We start from the raw sequence: 22,650 nt of genomic DNA, 5'->3' as shown, positions 1-22,650 counted from the left end.
CCGAAATTCATTGCCAACTTAATCGACACCAGCCCCGCTGCCCGAGGGCAACCAACCCATCTCGTGAGCTAATGCTATTGGATGAGGAGCCCTACCTACAGTTTCTGGCCTGGCTGCATGACCGCATGCTCTGTCACAATCACACCACACCCATCACCTTTTCTGCCACTTACAGGCTGATAATAGCTGTGGAAGCAGAGACCCTCTGATAAATACCAGCCCATCTGGATTGGATGATTGGTAGAAACCTTTAAGCCAATTTTCAACCGCATTTCTTCCCCAGCCAGGAATGTGAATTGCTGTCAAAGGGACCAACAGAGATTCTCTTGCTGTGCGATTGCGGAATTCCAATCGCTGCGTGGGATCATCCTGGACTGAATAGCTTCCTTCAGCAAAGATTTAGGAGGCTCCCTATTCGATCGGAGGATATACTTCACGGCAAACGCTCTTTAATTGAATTGGAATAGGTTTCCAAGATTTCACCATGTGACAGAGAGATACGTAGAGTGGTTGCGAGTCTTCAAACAGTTGCCTAGCCTATGGGAATCCTCCCTCCGTATTTTTTTTTAACACAGAATAAATAACCAAGCCTGTGCAGAATTTCCTGCAAAAGTTTTGACTTACGCTAAGAATTTAAGCTGAAATGCTAATACCGGTATTAAGTATTGGTATTCCATCTCTTGATGAAAAGGATAGGGAGTCCCAGGAGGCTTATAGAGGCCAATGTCCCTAGCTTGCCCACTAGCTCGCTGCCTAAATCCCAGGTGGTGTGGCCTGGAGATGCAATACACTAGTAAGGATGTATCGGGGTAAATTATTAGCGTGAGACACAACTTTTCGCAGCGGCCTCTGTTGCAATGGTGAGAGATTCCTGGTGTTACAAACCGAAGTGTGGGTTCACTCGATTTCCCAGTCGATTATCCATATATACCAATGCGATGGCAAGGGATGGACGTACAGCTTCTACCTTTGGATATCTGCTGTATCTGCTGCACAGCTCCGATGGTTCAACTTCGACACACCATGAAACCTTTTGGGACTGCGAAGCTGCATGAAAACCTACACCCACCTCCTATGAGGGTTTGCTGTATGGCCAATTCTCTGCCTGAATGCCTGGAACACACTGCTATGCGCTGTTGCATACACAGAAACTGCGATGCTGGCCCTTGGCCTGAATGATGCCTTCCGCGAGAGCTGTTGTGAATTGGCAGATTATCATACCAGTACATTGCACAACAGTGAGACGTCTGCTTACCAATTTTCTCTGGCTCTCGCCGATAGATCCGGTATCCAGGGTAGATTCCCTGAATCTGCCGTGCAAACAGAGGAAGGGCTCGTTTTCTAGTCATTTTGAGCACAACACGCACACTACCGCTCCTTTCGTCTCATCCGTATTATATATACACTCCTTGCTTGTCCTTCCACACTCCTTTCCGTTATTCTCTTTCTACAAGCGCCTCCGCCCATTTCCTTCGCATCATGGGTAATAAAGTCTCTGCAGTCACTGGGGTCCGCTCTCCCAATTTTTTCGAGCCTGGGAACGCTGTAAATGAAGTCTGGGTGGGAGATCTAGAGGTCATATCACGACTCCCTTTTGGCGATTCGGATATGGCACAAGCTGGTTGGCCCAAAAATGACTATCCGAAAATTCCCTGGCGCCCATTTATTATCCCTCTTCGTGCTACATTCTCCGCGGCAATGAAACCGGAATCGCTGCCGTCGATTGCCGATCCCGACTTGGGCTGGATCGCTTCTTTGCGCGGCTTTGCGGACAAGAAGCTGCTCCACATCTGCTGGGTCGCGATGAAAATACTCGCCATCCCAATGATGATGGTGCCAATTGTTTTCCATCTTGTGCTACAGGATCACCTCACGGCCTATCGTGATGATGAAGACAAATCGCCAGATCGGACTCTCCCGCTCGCTGATGATGAGGCCGTGCCGCCGCAAAGTCCTCCTCCACGAAGAAGGCGAAATGCAGTTTATACCCGTGCTTTGTTGGGTTCCGTATTTCATATTACCGGGGTACTTCTGGGTTACGCATTTGACCACCGATCCCTGTTGAATTTTATTCGCATCCATGAACCATCCCTTGAGCATACAGGCTCTGGCGTTTCTTTCCTCCAATACTTTGCCGGGCCAGACACGTCCACCGTATATGCAGCAATGTCAATAGTTTTGTTCTTGAATTCCGCTTATTCGGTATTCCGCTTATTATGCGCTTATTATCAGTTCCAACAAATTGATGACAACCAAGTGAGACAGGATAATATGAAGGATACGACGGTAATTTCGCTCCCGCCGTTATGGATGAGGATATGATGTTGCAATGCCGACTGAGTATAGTATTGCCTGCCGTGAAGTCTACCTGCCTGGCTCTGCAATTTCTGAGTGTGTGATCCACACGCATTTCCTTTTTTCTACATAGGGTGATCTTGCCAGGCATATAGTTATGGTCTCGACATCCAGAGGGACCCCGTTCGGGGTAAGGTGACAAGATCCATCCTCGTAACATACTTTCCTATGCGCTAGGCTTTTCTAAACTAGCAATTTTGGGGCCGTTAAATATCTAATATCTGCATTGCAGTTGCAATCCCCCGTCTTGGAAAAAGCGCTGGGCATGACAAACATGATCACGATGATGCATTTTTGCCGTACCATCTTACCTTCAATTGTCACTAGCAATATTTCCTTATCGATCCTCACCACACCTTTTGCGAGCCTCAGAAGAGTTCGACCGGTTATGCCCATGCGCGCCACACAATGCCATCACTCGTGATCCATTTAAAAAAAGGTGCTGGAATGGACATGTCACCCCTTGACAGGCACAGTGCTCTTAACCGCATGTTCAATGCCCTAAGAAAACTTCCTCCCAAAATACCCGTTCTACAAGTGCATGGAATTCATGTGAGAGTTTAGGCTGTCGTATTATCATTCCGATTCCATAGATCCGCCAGAATGGTTTAAATCCATATCGCTTACACCGATCCACTTCATAAATCGCAAATTCTACTCCAGAAATAGACTTTAAACCCCTCTCATGGACCTTGTGAGGAACACCGTGACTAGAATGGTGAGGCTTCTCTGCTTCCCTACGTTGCAGCTCAGCTGGTAGAGACAGAGCCACGTCAGCGTAACAGGAGAACAATTCTCGCTCCAGCCTCAGGTAGGGCGTCTGACCGAGGGGTAGGGCTCTGTTAGTGAATTTAGCTTTTTGATCGCCAGGTTGTGGTAAGCCTATTTGATTTTTAGATAGACGTAATCCCAGAGTGTGAGACGAATGGCAGAAACTGAAGTTCGGAAGGGGTGCCATGGGTTCAGAGCCTTGGTTTATGTTACACGGGGAAGTTCGGAGAGTTGGTTCTCAGGTGTCGGATGGGAGATAGTTGGGGACTTGGGGTCCGGGATGAAACTTCCTTCATTTTTAATTCGAACCTTGTTCCCACCTTCTGTATCCATCCCCTCAGCGGATTCCTCATCTACAATCCCATTTGACCCACTCCCTCCATTATTGTCCAACCGTGCTTCCGCAGCTACATAACCCTATGCACGCAGGATCTAACTCTCCAGAGACCTTGCATTGAGTTGCACAATGTGTTTTTCCCAATCATTACGCAACTGCTTCCAAAAACGCTCAATGTCCTTGGCCATCCTCTGTTCTTTCTCAATCCACGGTGGGATAATGTCCTGTTTCTGAATAATCTCATTTGGTAAGAACTCCGCGGTGTCGATATAAGGGCTGCTGGTATAGCCATATGATCGCGCTCAACGTTGGTTCCCTTGCCGCGCCAGATATCCCGGAACTGGCCGCAGGCGATTGCATCTACGATGCACTCGTTTGCTAGTGAGCTGAGTCCTTGGGGTGTAATTAGGCCCGCCGCAGTGAATCGTTTTTATATAGTTTCTCTGAGGATCGCTTCGCGCTCCGCCTCGAACATGCTAGGGTCTTCCCTTCGGGTGTAGGTTGATATACGATTCTGAGAAGCGGCGAGAAGCTGCTATATGATGGAGACTTTTCAATAGTTGGGTGTACCCACTTGGGCGGGCTTGGAGAGGCTTAAACGGTACTCGCATTGGCTTGCTTGCGTCGTTTAAGCGTCGTGGACAGATTCGGCACTGACATCTTTTTCAAATCCTCAGAGAAACTTGCCTCCCACATGATTTTGCGCGAAGATCCACTAACCTCTAACATCGATTCGTCGGCCAGTATGGATGGTCTTCTCGACATTGCGCCCTCAGTTGCGTTGGGTGACCCATTCTGCTTCTCTTGGTTACCATCCGCTGTTTGAATTTGTTGTGCATGTTGCAAAAGGCCTTTGATTCTAGCTGAGACAGCCTCATCAGCACGGTGAAAAGTTGCCCCAAGATGGCGTGCGCGAAGGCATGCAGTACAGTAATGAAAACTGAATTGTTGCTGACACCACATCATTTCAATCTACCGTGGTCGGATGGCAGATGATGCAATAGAATGTAGGATGTTTAAATTCCGATAATGAACAATGAATATTTGTAGAAGAAACCTGTAACTGGTGGGCTACTGAATTCGGCGCTAGCACTTCATAAATGCCACAAAGGACAAATCATTTAAGAAGGGAAAGGAAAAGAAGAGCAAAGAGAGTACCATAGTATTGTATGAGTCAGTGCTTATAGAAATTAGATCAGTGTAGAAGAACATTGGAAGTAACTGAACTAGTGGTTCCAGTTGAATGAAGCTCAAAATTTCTTGGCAAAATTTGAACCAGATGAATTCCATCCCATCCCATCTAAAACACATCCATGATCAATATTATTAATAAACGTCATATTGCTTCTCATCACTTTCAAGAAGTGTAGAATTTAGCACTATATTGAAAAATGCAAGGTAGATAAGAGGGTTAGAGCCTGAAAAATATAATGACTAATAATTATATATAGATTGTTTTAGTGGCACTAAAAGTTGAATGAGGCTCAAAAAAGATGTGGAATTCCAGATTTTTCGAGCACCATTCGACTGTACGCCGGAAGTAACTAACCTTCCAAGGCTACAGACTTTATATCACATGGCCAAGTGGCTGAGAATTATAAGTCTACGCAAGGAGTTTATTGTGGTTGAGTGCCTCATGCATGAAGGACAAGTAAACGCCCACAATAAGCCCCTCGACTCCGACTGCTCCAGGGTTTCCCAGGCAAGGCTCCCAAAAAATTGACATGGTTTACAGATTCATCTTGCCGGCGTGATTGCTGTTGGCATCCTACTTCCTTGTTTGTATAAATAGTTTTCATACCCAGTCTTCATATCTCCGCTATCTAAAATACCAAACACCGATATCTCTGCTCCGGCGTCCCCTGCATGAATATTATGGAATCGCTTCCGGATGCAGGGGAATAGGACCATCTACAAAGCGCACCAAAAATACGGACCCATCGTTCGATTGGAGCCATCAGAAATATCCGTAAATTGTGTCGACGGCGGGATTCGGACTGTCTATGCTGGTGGGTTTGAAAAACGTGACTGGTACCCTCGCGTGTTCGGTGCTTACGGGTATGTTATCTGTTTTGACTTTTCCGCCTCTGTGGAACGCCCAGTTTTCATCTAGATCTGACTGACATGCATTGAAGGATAGCATGTTCTCAACGGAGGGGACCAAACCCCATTCGGTGCGCAAACATATTCCAAATTTTATCTGCAAGCTTCTCCACACATGGCCGCAATATCGCAGGCTATCATATGCCGACATCTCCTACCAGTTCTCCAGCAGAACATACAATTTCAGGCCAATGTAGAAGTTCATGGGCTTATCAATGCTATAGCGATGGATTTTGTTCCCGCATATATATTTGGGCTCGCATCTGGCACCAATTTTTTGGAGGACATTCCTACCGCGAGAGATTGGTTCAGAGTCTATCAGTCACGAAAGCCATTTGAATTCTTTTACCAAGTTCCCAGGATGACGTATTTGGCCAAAATGCTAAAGATCCCATTAATTTCCAAATGGAGTGACAAGGCTAACCAAGTTATGGAGAACTGGGGGTTGGAGATGATCGATTATGCGGAAAAATTTCTTGCATCGACAGATCCGGCCTGCGAACCGGTTGTATATAAGCAAGTTAAGCAATCTTTGCTAAAGAAGCTAACCAGAGATAACCTTGAAGTCATTGAAGCAACAGCGTCTCGAGTTAGCCTGCGAGATGTTGACCATCTTGCCGCTAATCATGAAACTAGCGCTGTTGCCCTTACTTATTTTCACCGGGAGCTATCGAGGAATCCTGATTTGCAGGGAGAGCTTCGAAGAATTGGAGACGCTTTCACCAAAAATAATAGCCCAATCAGTCCCTGAAATCCCAACCGAGTTACCGCACCCAAAAGCTATCGATGCTTTACCACTTTTGGGTGCAATCGTTATGGAAACGCTTCGCCTCCACTCTCCGATCCCAGGTATACAACCCCCAATAACGCCAGCACCATCTACAACTCTCGCGGGATACGATGATTTTAAATTCCTCGGAAAACTCGAGTAAATGCGCAAGCATACTCACTCCATCGAAACCACGATGTTTCCCCAAACCCAGGGTCGTTTTTACCTGACCGATGGCTCAAACCAATGGACTCGGTGGAATTGGGGAACATGAGGCGGTGGTTATGGGCATTCGGGAGCGGCGGACGGATGTGTGTTGGGAGCAATTTAGCTCTGCAGGGTAAGTTGTGATTAAACCCCCCATCGTCGCCCCCCAAACGAATCCGTTTTGTTTCCTTTTGGACAGCAAGTATAACGCTGTTTTTGCCCCAATCAGAAATAAAACTCGTCGTAGCTGCAATCTATTCGGACTTCACAAGCAAGATTATCGATGACGATGGCATTGAGCCTATCGATGCATACACTGTCCGGCCATCCAACAACAGATTGGTACTGAAATTCGAACGTGTTTGACGGCCAATGGTCTTCGTCTAATGTCCCATCTTGTCTACCTTTTCGCAGTCCTGTTTATGCATCAGTCCAGCGAGGGTGGTGGAAATTTGTTTTTTGATAAGCTGCTAAAATCCGCCAGGGTCAATGGTAACGGGCTTTGTTTTACCTCAACTAGTGAATTTTTGACTCAAGTATGGGGTCATGAAATTCTTCCTGTAAATTAACGAAGAATGGCGTGACGTGGATGAATCATACATGACTCTTTTGATTCTGAAAATCCACAAGAAAAGAAGGGAAGCAATTTCTTGTATAAGATAATCCAGCTATCTTGCAGATGGTATTAGAATCCTCGTTTTTTCGCTCTCCTTGCACCTGGCCAGATAGTCCAACACTCGATTGGAGCATCTTATGCAACATAGCACATGGCAACTCATACAGTCGCAAATGATTTCTCTGAACCGTATAGAACAAACAAAACTAAAGCCAGGATTGGGAATCCTGGGCTACCAAGTAACCTCACCGTGTTCGTTCGAGGGGACCTAGATATAATACAAAAGATGAAATGTGCTGACATAAAATAACTAGAAGCTCTAGCGAAAATGGAGCAGAACCGAATATAAGATGTATAAGTAGAAGCTCAGTGAAACACGCCGTCCTTCTTTCTCGGTCCCGATATCTTGGGAAACATTCGCATGAGGTGGTAATTGATCGTGCTCTTGCCTTTCCGTTGTGGTTTCTACAATCCAATTAAATGCTGTTGTATTAGCCAACTATTGTCCTTGCAATTCAAAAGACCAAATAGAATACAATAAAGGAAAATGAAGGAGTTGGGGGTTGCTCGCAGCGCAATGGAGAAACGGGAGAGCAAGGAACATACACCATTATCCATACAGGTTCTTAATTGTTGTTCTAAAGCGAAACATCCGCTGCTCGCCGATCGGTTTGAAGCCCAACAACCTAAAAGCCACCAAAACATAGCCATACATATTAGTATATGTTGCCCATTTTCACAATCTCTTTCGTTCCCTCACTTGCCCAAAATGAGATAAGAAAGTTCTATGCAATTGCGGCAAAAAAGAGAGAGGCGGGGGGCTGACTCAGAACGCTTGTCATGGCAGCAAGACATGGGTTTGCTTGATGAGTATTCGGGCTCTTAACTCGCAGTTTCTGAATTGTCTGCAAATGTAGTGGTTTTATGCGTGTTGGAGCACCTTTTGGAGGCATGGTTTTTAGGAGGCCAGCGGTGCGGGGGAAACGCCAATTCGCTCTCGTATATGAATGCAAGCCGATTGCCAGGTGACTTAGATCTTGAACAGCTGTTGAGAGAAACCTTGGAGATGTGTTGTAGTTTGGCGATTCTCATGCGGTTCAGCCCGATCAAATGCTTCTCTTTTTTACCTCAGTGCCAAGATTCCTGCTTGGCGCTAACCCCTAGTTATATACTCCGTAGTTAGCACTATTATTCTACTGAAGAAAAATAAAAAACTAAGAGTTATAAGTGCGAAGTAAAAGAGAAAATAAGAGAGAGATTATACATATATAGCTCAGAAAAATATTTCAAGAATTGAGAAGGAATAAATTGTATACAAAGCATTAATAAAGAGAAAAGAGAGAGAGTAAAGATTTCTCATGAGAATACATCTCAATGTGGTATATATAATACTATTGAATATACTGCTCATACATGTGAAAGTCGATTTATAAATAATTCTTAATATAATTAATCTATTTTTCTTATGTGATTGTTGTCATATTTGATTATAAACATGCAAAATGATGAGAAGGTGGCCAACTCGCTGTGCGATAACATCGGTGCAAGAAAGAGCCGCTAACTCGCCCGTCCCGAGTTATTAGTTCCCGCCAAATAACCAATTCCCTTATCAACCACCTCGTTCCTGTCGAACCCTATACCAACCACTGCAGCTCCCAACGTGGCATAACTTGTTCCTTTGAATTTCGTCCTATTTATCCGTCTGATATGCTTGAATTATGCCAAGTGTCTCGATGATCTACTCTCAGCATCCGATTCGGGCGAAACTGTGATCATGAACAGCCGCGATCGCCCTCGGGGGCTGCCTTCAAATGTCTCACCCACCAGGGAACGACGTCCCATGGCGGGTGTGCGCAACGGTAGCAACACAAACCCCGCGCCGACGGGGATGTCGAGAGCAGAGAGGTTCGACGATGAGAAGCGCCGGCTCATCCAATGCTGCTTTGGCAAGCAGGATGTGGATGGTTCAGGTGGGTTACCTTATATCGGGATTGATCGCCGAATACTTGTGGTTATGCAACGCATTGGCAGCATTTGTAACGGAAGCAAACATTTAACGGATAATGCCTATGGGACCTATCTGAAAGACACCGCGCTTCCGGAGAAAATTTTCACTTTCTATTGGAGTAATTTTCTGCTGCTAACCAGGCGCTTCAAATAGTTCTCGAGTCCTATATTACGCATATTCGAATTACTGAGGATGCAGCGTATCCCTCAACACCTGCCCCGCCGAGCTCACCCCCTGAAAACAAAAAGCCTCGTTTGATAATCGTTTCGGTGAGAAAGTCTGGGAGGGTTCGCATGCATAAGGCAAGAGAGAATAATGACGGCACATTTTCAATCGGCAAAACATGGCTGTTGGACGATTTATCCCATATCCAGATTTACGAACATATGCCTGCGTCAAGCAATTCTGAGCAACAACAGAAAATATGGGCATCGAATGTTGGATTTGTGGTGACTGTATCCAAACCTTACTATTGGCAGGCTGCAACTCCAAAGGAGAGGGACTTCTTTATTGGTAGTTTGGTAAAGATCTATAAAAAGTACACTGGTGGTAGGGTACCAGAGCTCCTTGGTTTCGACTCTCGCGATCGAGATACAATTACCGGTACTGTGGCTCCTGGCGCGCAAAATGGTCCTTCCCCAGGATCGCGTGGTCTCCCCTTAGACCGTCCAGATGGTTCTGGGCCACAGGCCAGGCCCGCGCAAAATCAATCCAACACGCCTCAACCACTGTATCCTACCAATCATTTTCCAAGTCGTGATGGAGCAAGAGAACCAAGAATACAGACATCTCAGGAACAGTTCCTGCACGCTCCGCCGGGGCAGGATGAAGGGCAAAGCCCGCACTCTGAATTCGCCTCATCTAAAACGCCCCAGCAAGAAGGGTTTCGTGGTGATTTATCTTCGAATCCAACCGCAAGCAGTACCCTCAATTCGCACACCCCGACGCCATTTCAGGCGGCCCAGTCCCCGCGAGCCCGGCCACCTGGTATATCTCCAGCACCCAATCCTTTATCAAGTTCTACGGGAAACCAAGCTAGATCACAGTTTGTCAACGAAAATGGCATTCGTCCGGCACGAACGCCAGCTCCGAGTGATAACGTTCGATCAATTGAAAATAGTAAGATGTCCAGTTCTGAATCGGGTGCTCAATTTGATTCCGAAGCTCGTAAAAGTAAACCAACTCCGTTGGGTGCTTTTGAGCATTCTGCTCCTGCCACGTTGCAACGTCCTCCAACGTCCAAAGGTAGCTCTGAGGAACAAGGGATTAAGAGTAAGACGGAGGGTCGGTTCATCGCTCCTTTCACTCCAGAAAATCACCGAAACCTTGACGCCCGCTCTCTTTCTAGAGGGAGCGAGAAATCCCTAGGCACCTCGGAGTCTGCGAGCGCGCAACGACAGGTTCCAATGCTGCGAAGATCAGGTTCTGGAGACTTTAGTATCAATACCAAATCTGATACTCGCACGGTAAACGAACCTGAAGAAGTTGTTAAAAAATCCTCACCTGACGCCAGGGAAAGTCCTATTGTGCGCGAAATATCCGATATACCTAGAAAGCTCTCATCGTCCACCACGCCTATTTCTCTCGCTGAATCACTTGAGAAGCCTCTAACGGAAGAAAAAGGAGAGACACATCGTCCAGGACTTGGTCCAATGGTGAAAAAGAAGCCTGCCGAACTCGCGTCTACTCTGCGAAAAGCAGCTACCGCTTATAGCGCTTTCAAACCTAGACCTGGGGGTGCGGCAGATAGATTACTGGCCAGCAAAGGGAAGAGTGGGGAGGAACCAGATGGTATTACTGGCGTGATTCCAGCGCCCCAATCCAGGACCATGACCGATGATTCCGTTAAAACTACTGTTCCTCCTTGGACAGAACCATCTACGAAGGATACGCAGTCTATTGTTCCTCCAACAGAAATTTCGAAGGCTGAAGAAGTGGCTAATGTCCAGGTTACGGAGACTGCACTCCAGCCTCAGCCATCCAAAGGGATTTCGACTCCTATAGCTAGTCCACCGGAAATTGCCTCCTCGAAAGTGTCACCGTCACAAGCAGAACGTCGGCGTCCGCGCCGTGAGGATAATACGGCAAATTATTGTACGGCGCTCGCAATCGACCCAAGCCTTTTGGAGGGTAGGGGAGCTTCCTTCGATGATATATTAAGTGACATAGGATGGCATGGGAAACTGAGTGAGGACAAACGGGTTGATGATCTTGAGGCAGATGTCCGGCGCGAGATAGGACGGGTGCAAGCAAGTAGTTGGCTAGGACATCTTGAACAGCAAGAAGGCAAGGTAGATCAGCTCGCAAAACTATTTGACAAAGCAATTGCCGAGTGTGATGAACTGGATGGTCTACTGATGCTATACTCACATGAACTCAATGCAAGTCCTCCTCCTACCTTTACGCATATGGCATTTAAAGTACTAACAAACCTTAGACCCTAGTGGATGATGTTGCTTATATCGAAGCACAATCTCAAGGGTTACAGGTCCAAACTGCGAATCAAAAACTTCTCCAAAATGAACTACAAAATCTCCTCAAAACCATTTCCATCTCTTCCGTTGACCTCCGACCTCTCCGAGAAGCATCCCTTAGCAGCACAGACGGTGTCGAAGAAGCCGAGTCTTCCCTTGCCATCCTATACAAAGCAATGGTGATGATTGATCCTGACATTAGAATAAATAAGAGGCGACTAGCTGATGCTGCTGGCGACCGTGGTGCAATTGGAATCTACGCAGATGCGGAAGTTGGCCAGATGCGCGCGGTGAAGGAGAAAAAGGGGGAATACCGTGACGAAGCCCAGCTTTTCCTCCAACGTTTAAAGCAGTACATGGGGCTTTCTTTCAAAATTGCGGAGCAAAAAGCGATGGATTTAATTTCAAGCTCTAAATCAGGAAAAATTTTCTTGGGTGCTCATGATACTGCCCGACAAGAACTTTGGATGTATAACGCTTTCATGCTTTTCGCTCGTGAGGTCAGCACGGCGGATTGGACTGCCATTACCACGCAATATGAACAACAGATGAAGAAAACATATCAGAACGAGTTCAGGGATAATATTATGGCCTGGAAACGCGAAGGGCGGAAGCCTTCAGGTGACGACCAAGAGCTGCTATTCACACATCATGACAAGGAACGTGATGGAGAGGGTATCACCACCGCTGCCCGGAAGCTGACCGTGAGGCGAGGCAAAACGGTTCGTGTCGCGGGCACCTCGCGAATGCCCGTAACGGACAAATCTGATGGAAAGATTGAGGCTTATGAAGTTTTCGGCGGTTCATTAGAAGATACAACGAAACTAATTGCTGCGGAGCAAAATTTCGTGGTGAAATTCTTTCATATGACGTCACTCTCAAGCATTGAATTCCAGGATTTGATTTTAACTGCTCGGCCAGCGGACCGAAGATTACCCAACCTGAACATCAACGAGTTTTATGACCCAGATCGCGAGATGGCCAAGAAGGTGGAGCAGATTATGGAAGAAATATTTTCTTCTTGGATCACTGATATACAGAATCTAGCGGAGTGGTCCATTAGAACAGACCCATTGTAAGTTTACGCGACCGAAACTCCAAAAAACATCCATTGAGCTGACAAGTTAAATAGGCAAGGAGTTGGCATCCTGTTGGCTCTGGAGAGGAAATTGTCAACCTTTGATGAAACCAGCCAGGAGTTCATTGCTCACAGTCTCCAGAAAATTCATTCTCGTTTAATGGGACTTTTCAATCAGTTCGTCGACGAACAAATCCGGGCCATTGAAGAAACAAAAGTCATGGTGAACAAGCGGAAAGGAGTTATCTCATTCATGAGAATTTTCCCAAATTTCTCTGCATCGATCGAAAGTATGCTCCCATTAGCCTCACAAGAGAGCTTTGATATACGTTCCTGTGTGAACGATGCCTATGAAAGAATCAACCGTGCCATGTGGGATAGTTTGAAGTTTATTGCCAAAGAGGGACCTGGCCAGCAACATGTTGCGTCCGGAGGCGGTCAAGACCCAGAAGACAAAGAAGCACTGAATTATCATATCCTCTTGATTGAGAATATGAACAACTACATTGAAGAAGTTGACTGTCGCGATAACATGATTCTCGCTGAGTGGAAAGATCGAGCTGCGCATGATCTGCACGAACACTTGCGGTTGTATATAGATGCCGTGATCCGCCGGCCCCTTGGTAAAATGCTTGACTTTATCGAGTCTACGGAATCCCTCCTCCAGACAGCTGCGACGCCGACCGATATCGCCCTCCGTGCCAGCCATTCACGGATTTTTGCGAAGAAACTTCTCACCTCGTACGATGCGAAGGAACTGCGACGCGGTATCGATGCTCTGAAAAAGCGTATTGAAAAACATTTTGGAGATGTAGATGATTCAGGCGTTTCACGCAGTTTAGTGGCAAAGGTGTTGAAAGAATGCGAGACGCAGTATTCAGAACTACATGATCGTATGAGACATATAATTGATCTGGTTTATGAGGGGCAGATGGAATTGGAGTGGCGGAAAGAGGAGGCTATAACCATGTTCAAGCGATGATTGAGGAAGAATTTGAGTCTCCGTTTTTCAATCGTCGTGGCGGTTATATTCTCCGGTTCCCTGATTTTGGAAATGATATTATCGGTGTTTAAGGTCGAATGAGATCTAGCACGCCGTTACGTTCAAATTTTATACCTTATATCCGTTCTGCTTACTCCTCTTCCCCGTCCCCGCCCTCCTCTCTTCCTTTGTTATTATTTTGCGATTTCCAACGCTGCTAGTTTCCTCTTCTTTCATTTGCTTGTGTTTCTTAGATACACCATCTTCCCCTTGATTACTTTGATCTGCCTTACACGTTTTCTAAATACCCGCATTGGCTTTTTTCTTTAAAATTCGATTTTTTTCCCTTCCAAGCGGATTATGAACCACTGTACAGAGTAAACCCGGAAGGACAATTTGTGTATAGTCTGTTTTCAACTTTGTGCTTGGAAAGGGTCCCTACAATAGTAGCTGGGCAGCTGGACTAGGATAGCTCTTGTCTAGGACACCAAGGCATCGATGGAGATATGTGGTTTTGTATCATTCTATCCATTTATCACCCCCATGGAACTTGCTGGATAGCACACCCGGAATGTGGTCTAACAAACACACTTTTTGGTACTTTTGAGAGCTGAGGATTTTTGGTTGGATTTATTGGGGAAAGAGGCTGAAAGTGCATTTTATTAGCTAGATAGTCTATATAGTAATATGTGCACAGTTGTTATGGAAAATTGAAGCTTTCACTCTTCTTCTTATCCTGTTTCTGGTGGCGCTGTAGGCTGTCAGGGGAACCTGGACTGGGTTTACCCATACTACCACGGTACTCCATATAAAGGACATGGAACAGCTAGAATCCATTAATTATCCGCACTATTTCCACGAAAAAAAATTAATAAGTAAATACTAGTAGCAAAGAACGCGCAGGACACTTCTTGGGCTAACTAACTCGTTAACTAACTCTAACTCTTCTTGAGGTTACCTAATACCGAGAATGAATGGACAGTTTCTGTTCTCAAGAAAAGAACGCTTTTATTCGACGGCGCCCCGTGCTCACAGCCAACTAACAATAATAGTAGCATATATTATTTATTTTAGTTACCGTGATGCCCTGGCAGTTAAGCCGAAAAAGTTGTAGGGTAGCTTACTCTGTGCCCTGTGCAGAGTTTTGTGGCGGGCTCTGGTTCCGCTGAGAGCTAGAAGTTGGGGGCACGGAAGCAAGCTTGTCTAGGGCAACAAAAATATGAAATATTTGTCCCAAGAGTCAGCCAAACATCGACCCTTTGTGTTAAATAATAGTTGTCTGTGCCCAAGGTGATTGACATCCCCAATTGAATATCTAATACTCCGTATTCCACAGCTTCCAGGACTTTCTCCAGCCAACAACGGCCAAGTGCGCCTATCACAGCATCCACCCTCTTTTAGCTCCCTGCACTAGCCGACTCGCTATCCAAGAAATAGGAGAAAGCTGACAAGGGCATCTTGCTCCAAACCCAATACTTTCTGGAACTATCCAACCGCGGCAGAAGTCCACAGCGGGAACTGCTAGCAATTAATCCATTTGCTTCTCCCCTCCCTCTGGCCATTACCAACAACAGGCAAAACAGGGTTCTTTCCAATATCTCAAGGCCAGGCCGGCATCGTGGAAAGTCAAGCTTCTCCTCGTTTTTGGTGGGGGGCAATATTTGTCCGTGCATCCCAGGGGATCGATCTGGGGAAGCACTTTCGATTGAAATATTTTCTTCGAGGAGTGGACGTCTAGTATGAACTGTCACCCCAATATGATTGCTTATTCCCATTTCATTCCCCTCTTCCTCCCGAAATATATGGTTTTATTCCTCAGCTTGTTATGGAAAAAATATAGTAATTGATGCATTGACTGACTCGAGCTAGTTTATTTCCCCGTCGTGGTTGGAATTCGCGGATTCCTTTGCCATACATGAACTAGCTGCCGCTTCCGCAAACCGTGTCACGAAGCGATCAGGTTCTGAATGAATACTCTCGCAATCCCGCAAGAGCTCTTTCTTCTATCCTGTCTTTCTCCAATACCTCTTTGATCCTTTCCCCTTCACGGGTTTTAATTTTTAATCCCCACCACGCGGTTCCGATTTCCTTACTTTCGTCAATCACAAATCATGCCCTGGCGACCTCTTCCTCGGATTGCATTCGCTGTCGCAATCTATCCCTTCCAGCCTTCGTCTCCCGCGGACCTCCCACTAGAACTTGGCGATGAACTTTACATAATTGAACAAGGAGGGGCTAATGGATCTTGGTATCGGGGTTATCTCGTTGCGCCTCCTTCACTACTGGCGGGCTTAACCAGCGTGAAGGGGCGCACGCTCGAGGCAAGGGTATTCTCAGGAATCTTTCCCAAAAATTGCGTGGAGGTGCGAGAGGTCCTAGGTGATGTAGACGGGTCAAGAGACGGCAGATTGAGCACTCAGCTCCCTCCAAGAAAATATGCTGGCTCGAGAACCAGCACCGCATCCCCTGACAGTTTTTCCCTCACGGATGGCAGGACGCTTGCCACTAGCGTAGGTGACCTTAAAGCGTCGCGGAAGATATCCCAAATTACAATTATAAAACTAGAGGAAAAAGGAGGTAGCCGACGATCTGTGTCCCCTTCTTTGCCATTGACACCGATATCCTTAGGCCCCCGTGACCCTAGCGCTGTTAAACCACCTGCCCCTGTCCCCATGCTGAAAATTGGTGATGAAACGCCCACTTCGGCCGCAGAGCCTCTCGTGGACGAAATCGCGTCATGTTTACGGGAATGGCATTCTACAAATATACACCAACTCCTCTTGACTCGACAATACACGACTCTTGAGAATATGTCGAATATTGTTTTAGAACTAGACCTTGCACGACGACAGTTGTTGCACAATGTCCTAACAGCGCAAGAGCGTGCGGCCTTGCGAGAAGAAACTGTGTGGAATCTCGTCCGGGGAAATAAAATGCTGAGCGGGGAAGTGGTTGTTCGCGATCCAAAACAACGAGGCCGCTTGCTTACTGGAGACGATTCAGCGGTGGAATTGACCAAGCTTCAATCCGAAATGAGCATGCTTGATCGTGGACTTACTCCTCTACTCGATAATATCTCTCTCCATCATCTGCTTCTTGAAGTGAATGCAGTTTCCGGGACGGATGCTGGTTCGATCACTCTCGCCGCCAGTCTATGGTTGAAACAAGCAAATGGAGATATACGACAACTTTCAGAAACCTACTCTTTAGACCTGCCGACCGCTGAAACTTTCGCTACGTTGGTTAACAACACTAAGTTGAAGACCCTCTTTACGGACTTGAGTGCTACTGATATTGGAGAAGGATCTAACTCCGATTCGAAGCTGTACCTTGTCATCAAGGCCTTGGGATCTGAGTCACCTAGGATCAATGCACCACCAAAATCTCGGTCATCGAGCTCCCGTGATGGGTCCTTATCAAATAAAGTGGCTTCGGGTATCAATAGCGCCGGAAAAGGTAGCTTGAAGGCCAGGCGTAGTATGATGTGGGGCGCCAAATCTAGAGGTTTAGGTCCTGAAATTGGAAAAGAGCAATCAAGACATCCACCACAGTCGAGCGACTCGGTTACAGCCAAGCCTAGCGAAACTGATACCCCCGGTAAAGAGCGCACAGTTATCAGAGTAGTGGGGCTTGGAGCACTGGATATAAGCGCCATAGCCAAGCAAGGTAGGGAGGTCGAGCAGGTCGTTAATATCTGGTCCCCCCTTCGTGCAAACGATGAAGAGGATGACTACTCTGATGGCTTCGATGAGATCGTACGGTCCCTTCTCTATAGTCCGACAAAACAGTATGTGAGATCGCTTCGCGCGGCAAGGGTCCATGTACAGCTCCACCCATTCACTAGCGAAGATGCTGAGACGCTTGTACGAAACAACCCTACTTCCCTCCATAACGTCACACACACAAAACGAATTGGATTTTCCGGAGCGCCAACTAAACCAAGATCCGATATCTACGTCACGATTAATCGAGCAACCATCTCACAAGAGGCCCTGCTTTCTCATCCGATCAACTGTCAGGTTCCGGTCCCGCAGGTTACAGGTTTACGGAACCTCCAGTTGACCCTCGAAGTCCGTAATACGGCAGGAGTACGGATTGAACATTGTATCTACCCTTCCTCCAACGGACCAGGCCAAACTGCGTGGAGAACTACTGTTGCAGAGAGAGGCGTCCCTTGGAACCAAACGATTCGATTGAACATTCCCCCAGATCAAGTCCCCACTGCGCATCTTGTTATGAGCATAGCTGATGCTCCTGAGTTTCCCTTTGCTTTGAGCTGGATGCCTCTGTGGGACCAACAAGCATTTATTCGTGACGGCCCTCATTCCTTGTTATTGCATGCTTACGACAAGTCTACTTCAAACATTGAAAATGGTCGCGGCGCATATTTATCCCTTCCCTGGAGTGCACTTGGAAAGAACGAATCTACTAAAGACGAAGCTGTTACTGGTCCTCTAGCAACACTGTCCCTAGAAACGGATCTCTGTAGTACAGAATACTCACAGGATCACGTAATTTTGGGCCTCATAAACTGGCGAGAACGGTCGCCAACGGAGGTTCTGGAACTTTTAAAAAGAATCGTTTTCGTTCCAGAAATTGAAATCGTTAAACAACTTCGGGATGTGTTTGACGCTCTCTTTGGGATTATTGTGGAGAATTCTGGAAATGAAGAGTATGAAGATCTAGTTTTCAATGACTTGGTCACTGTCCTTGGTATTGTGCATGACCGTCGATTTAACCTTGGGCCTTTGGTCGACCACTATGCCGAAAAACACTTCAACTTCCCGTTTGCTACTCCATGTCTGATTCGAAGCTATTGCCGCCTTCTTCAAGCGACACCGGATTCACAGCAATCTCGTAACCTTCGTGCTGCCTTCAAAGTTGGACGACATATTCTAAAATTCATCATTAACGCCAGGGAACAACAGAAAGCAAAGGAGGAAGGCATCGGCATCACAAAGGTTCAATCGACCTTCAACCGGGATTTACATTTCATCTTTAAGTCTGTGGAAGCTCTCATGCAAAACCCTGCTCCTATACTGGTCGGCAGCAAGACTCTGGTTGTACAGCATTTTCATACATGGTTGCCCGAACTTTCAAATGCGCTGACCAAGGAAGAAATCATTAATATTGCTGTGAGCTTCATGGATTCTTGCGAGGATGTCAAGAGCATGCTTATCCTTTATAAGTTGGTTTTGATCCTTAACTATATCCGGCTTCCCCTGTTCGAGAGCCCAAAAGATAGAGAAGCGTTATTCTCTCACTGTGTCGACTGGCTCTCTCCATACTGGGGACAGACAGACGATGCTACTGACCAGTATCGAGACCAGGTTCGACTCTGTTCGTCAATTGTAGCGGAGCAACTAAAGCATCCGTCCCCCGAAATGTACGCATACATGCCCAAGGCTGTAGCATCATATTGTGCTCTTGTTGCCGATGGTGTCGAGGGAACGAATTGGCTATCAATGCTGTTCAGCAAAACTTTCCCATTCCAACTCAAACAGTCCAATGTGACACAGAAATTCGAGGAGAGTCTTGTAGAACTTGCAGCCATTATTGCGTCGCTCGCAACAATACCCAATCCGACCCCGCTATCGTTGAAGGGCGATGACCTAGCCTTGTTCTTGTCACAGGCGCTCGAGACCCATAAATCCATCCTTAGCTGTGAAGCGTACCCTTCAACGTGGCTGAGTCTACATATTTATCATCACCGATCGACCATGAAAAGTCTAGAATATCTATTAACGATGCTGATCAGCTCTTTTCTTCCCACGCCAGACGACGCGGATAATTTTGACATGGAGCTATGGAAATTATTTCTCGAGACTCTTCTGAAACTCGTCTCAAGTGATGCGCTCACCCTCGAGACATTCCCAGAGCAAAAGCGTCGAGCCGTGTGGAAAATTGCCGGTGATGTGCGCGAGCACGGTGCTGATTTGTTACGGAGAGCATGGGAAGCAATCGGTTGGGATACAAGTTCGGAAGAACAAGAGCGCTATCTCGTGAAAAAGCTGGGCGGGTACCAAGTTCAATATGTCCCTAGCCTCGTTTGTCCTATTATCGAACTCTGCCTCAGTGTCCATGAAGGTCTCCGGCATGTCGCCGTTATGATCCTGCAGACAATGATCGTTAGCGAATGGCAACTCAATGAAGATCTTTCATTCGTGGAAGCTGAGATAATCTCCAGTCTAGACCTGTTATTCAAAACAAAGAATGTCAGTGAGAGTGGGACTCAGAAACTGTTTATCAACGAGCTGCTGGACGTTTTTGAAATAAACTCTTCAAATCCGGATGCAGACCTCCTTGTGGCGTTGAAAGAACTCGTTGCAACTGTCGACGAATTGCTGGATCTTTTGGTTGCATCTCAAAATGGTAATATCACGGGGAGCCTCAATACCCTGAAGCTTATGGAGTTTATGAAAGACATGGAAAAGGAGGATATATTTATTCGATACGTGCACGAGCTTGCTCTTGGACAAATTGCGGCGCGTAATTACACTGAAGCAGGCCTTGCTCTTCAGTTCCACGCGGATCTTTATGACTGGGATATCTCCAAGCGGGTACCTGCGCTGACGAACCCCGTTTTCCAAGAACAGACGTCCTTTGAGCGGAAAGAGGCTTTGTATTTTGAAATCATTCAACATTTTGAGGATGGCAAAGCTTGGGCACATGCACTCTCTTGCTACCGGGAACTTGCACATCATTACGAGCACACCGTACTTGATTTTTCCAAACTTTCAAGAACCCAGGCATCGATGGCAAAGATTTACGATGCCATTGTCAAAGACAACAGTCCATCTCAAAGATATTTCCGTGTTACATTCAAGGGCCTTGGCTTCCCGGCTACCCTCAGGGATAAGCAATATATTTTCGAAGGGTCTCCGACTGATAGGATGGCGACGTTCACTGACCGTATGCAAAAACAATACCCAGCCGCCCATATCGTGTCTTCGGATGATATAGACGATCTTGAGGGACAATTCTTGCGAATTTCTGCTGTCAGTGTACAAAAAGATATGACTCACCCTGTCTACCAGCGATCTAAGGTGCCCTATTCAGTCCGAGAACATTTGCTATCCTCAGTGCCTTCCCAATTTTCAATAACCTCCAAACGACACACCAGTGGAAATGATGTGAAGGAACAGTGGGTCGTCAAAACTGTTTTCACAACAGCTGAACCCTTCCCGAATATACTTCGGAGAAGTGAAATCATCTCGGCGGAGGAAATAGCCCTTACCCCTCTCCAAACAGCAATTGAGCGAACCTGGCGCAAAACCCAGGAGCTCATGATACTTGAGAGGCAAGCCTCGTCTGGGGAGGACTTCAATTTGACAGGCTTAACAGAAGTTCTAAGCCGCCTTCTTGATCTTGAGTCATCTCCTTCAAGCTGTGTTGCGCTTTATCGACAATTTATAGTAGACGAGAGTAAAGCCTATATGAATTCAGAAGATGGCGGGACTGAGGAGCAGGCTCCACATCCCGCCAACCCTCTGAACAACGCAATGGCCGTTGCTTTGATCGATCATACTCTTGCACTGAAACGTTGCCTCGCACTGTACAATCGTCCTGCTTACCAAGCTACCCAGGCGGAACTTAGCAGCCGTTTCCAGGTCGTGTTTGCCCCAGAGGTTGCCTCTCTTACTCCTGTCTTCAGTGCTCCTGAAAGTGGAGAACCTCTTAGCCTTCTTAGCAGTCGCCCTGAACCGCTAATTGCTCCTCGACCACAGCCTTTAACCCAACCCCGTTCCACCAGCCCCGAACAGGAACTCATCCGCAGTACGCGTCGGTTTGAAACCCCTTCCGCTACTAATAAATCCCACGAGAAAACCATCACCACCCACCGGATCAGTCTGAATCCTTTCAAACGTTCCAACCATTCCGCCACTAACTCAAACTCTACAATCACTGCCTCTACCATTAACGAGGCACGACGGCAATCCGAATCTAAGCTGAACGGCACCCACACATCGCGCCCGTCGACTGCAAAAACGGAGGCCACGGATCCCGTATCCGTCGGACTCAGCCGCTCTGCAAGCCGTCGGTCACGCAATAGGAACCGCGACTCCGGGTCAAAGCGACGTAGCTGGTTTGGTGGTGGCGGTGGAATCGATGTGCGCAAGAATAGCTTATCGGTCTCTGCGCCTGCGACTTCTACTGAAGATATTCGCACAACACAGCAACGGATAACAGAACGTGCGCGATCTTCTCGATCACAGGATGAGAAAAATGGCAATATTGCCCCCCAGCCATCTAATGCGGAGAACAACGACAACGTTGGTGTCAGTAACAGCATTAGCAATGCCGCTACAAAAGTGAGCCAACTTACTCGAGCGGTATCGAATGCAGGCCGTGGAACCAAGAGCAGCAGCAATAATAAAAACAATTCTACGATCGCGAGTGCGAGTTCCAATAATAACGGTCGTCCGGTCACGTCGGAACGGCTTGTTACAAAAGTGACAATGCCGGTGCCGACGACTATGACTACGACGGTTCAAAATAACAATAGCAAGCATACCGTTTATAATTCCCACGGAGCGAATGTTGGCGCCACGGTGACAGCAGATGTTGCCGCTGCTGCATCTGTTGCTGATAGTAACGGTGGTGGTGGAGTTCGAGATTCAATGATGAAGCGACTCAGCATGTTGAAAGTTGGGAGGAAGACGAGTCGATATAATGTGCGGGATGGAGTTAGGGCCGGTGAGGTGTTGCGAGAGGAGTGAATGCACAGAGAGATAATTTTTTAATAATTTATATTGGGCATATACGTATAATTTTTCACGAGATGAGTGTTTCTTCTCTTCTCTTCTCTTCTCTTGTTTGAATTTTTTGTTCAAAGGTACTTGGTTGCCTCGCTTACCCCTTTTTCTTTTTCGACTACTTATACTTATATTCATCCCCTTGATTCCCATATATTTTGTTTTTATTGCTATGCTGGATATATGAAGATAGT

General features: G+C 46.7%; 6 protein-coding genes across 6 annotated transcripts; 4 read left to right on the top strand and 2 right to left on the bottom strand.

Moving 5' to 3' along the window:
* Positions 1–1,479: 1,479 nt before the first annotated feature.
* Positions 1,480–2,322, top strand: HCBG_06228 (uncharacterized protein; the record flags this gene model as incomplete). Its single annotated transcript, XM_045433277.1, has 1 exon — positions 1,480–2,322. One exon carries the CDS (start codon positions 1,480–1,482, stop codon positions 2,320–2,322), a length of 843 nt encoding a protein of 280 aa, XP_045286445.1.
* A 1,008-nt stretch (positions 2,323–3,330) lies between these two features.
* HCBG_06227 (uncharacterized protein) lies at positions 3,331–4,426 on the bottom strand (the record flags this gene model as incomplete). The annotated part of the gene is made up of 3 exons (XM_045433276.1): positions 3,331–3,533; positions 3,564–3,742; positions 4,122–4,426. 3 exons carry the CDS (start codon positions 4,424–4,426, stop codon positions 3,331–3,333), a joined length of 687 nt encoding a protein of 228 aa, XP_045286444.1.
* Positions 4,427–5,354: 928 nt separating this feature from the next.
* On the top strand, positions 5,355–6,498 carry HCBG_06226 (uncharacterized protein; the record flags this gene model as incomplete). The annotated part of the gene is made up of 3 exons (XM_045433275.1): positions 5,355–5,525; positions 5,604–6,074; positions 6,133–6,498. The coding sequence occupies 3 exons, from the start codon at positions 5,355–5,357 to the stop codon at positions 6,496–6,498; spliced, it is 1,008 nt and encodes a 335-aa protein (XP_045286443.1).
* Positions 6,499–6,802: 304 nt separating this feature from the next.
* On the bottom strand, positions 6,803–8,221 carry HCBG_06225 (mitochondrial 37S ribosomal protein YmS-T; the record flags this gene model as incomplete). Its single annotated transcript, XM_045433274.1, has 3 exons — positions 6,803–7,623; positions 7,765–7,844; positions 7,985–8,221. 3 exons carry the CDS (start codon positions 8,109–8,111, stop codon positions 7,525–7,527), a joined length of 306 nt encoding a protein of 101 aa, XP_045286442.1.
* Positions 8,222–8,932: 711 nt separating this feature from the next.
* Positions 8,933–13,700, top strand: HCBG_06224 (GTP-Rho binding exocyst subunit SEC3; the record flags this gene model as incomplete). The annotated part of the gene is made up of 5 exons (XM_045433273.1): positions 8,933–9,284; positions 9,320–10,285; positions 10,331–11,457; positions 11,604–12,715; positions 12,773–13,700. The coding sequence occupies 5 exons, from the start codon at positions 8,933–8,935 to the stop codon at positions 13,698–13,700; spliced, it is 4,485 nt and encodes a 1,494-aa protein (XP_045286441.1).
* Positions 13,701–15,811: 2,111 nt separating this feature from the next.
* HCBG_06223 (uncharacterized protein) lies at positions 15,812–22,420 on the top strand (the record flags this gene model as incomplete). Its single annotated transcript, XM_045433272.1, has 1 exon — positions 15,812–22,420. The coding sequence occupies one exon, from the start codon at positions 15,812–15,814 to the stop codon at positions 22,418–22,420; it is 6,609 nt and encodes a 2,202-aa protein (XP_045286440.1).
* Positions 22,421–22,650: the final 230 nt, after the last annotated feature.

This window comes from Histoplasma capsulatum (genome assembly GCF_000150115.1).
Source record: "Histoplasma capsulatum G186AR genomic scaffold supercont2.8, whole genome shotgun sequence".
In the NCBI taxonomy this organism is placed as follows: Eukaryota; Fungi; Ascomycota; class Eurotiomycetes; order Onygenales; family Ajellomycetaceae; genus Histoplasma; species Histoplasma capsulatum.
This window is presented reverse-complemented; position numbering and strand designations above follow the sequence as displayed.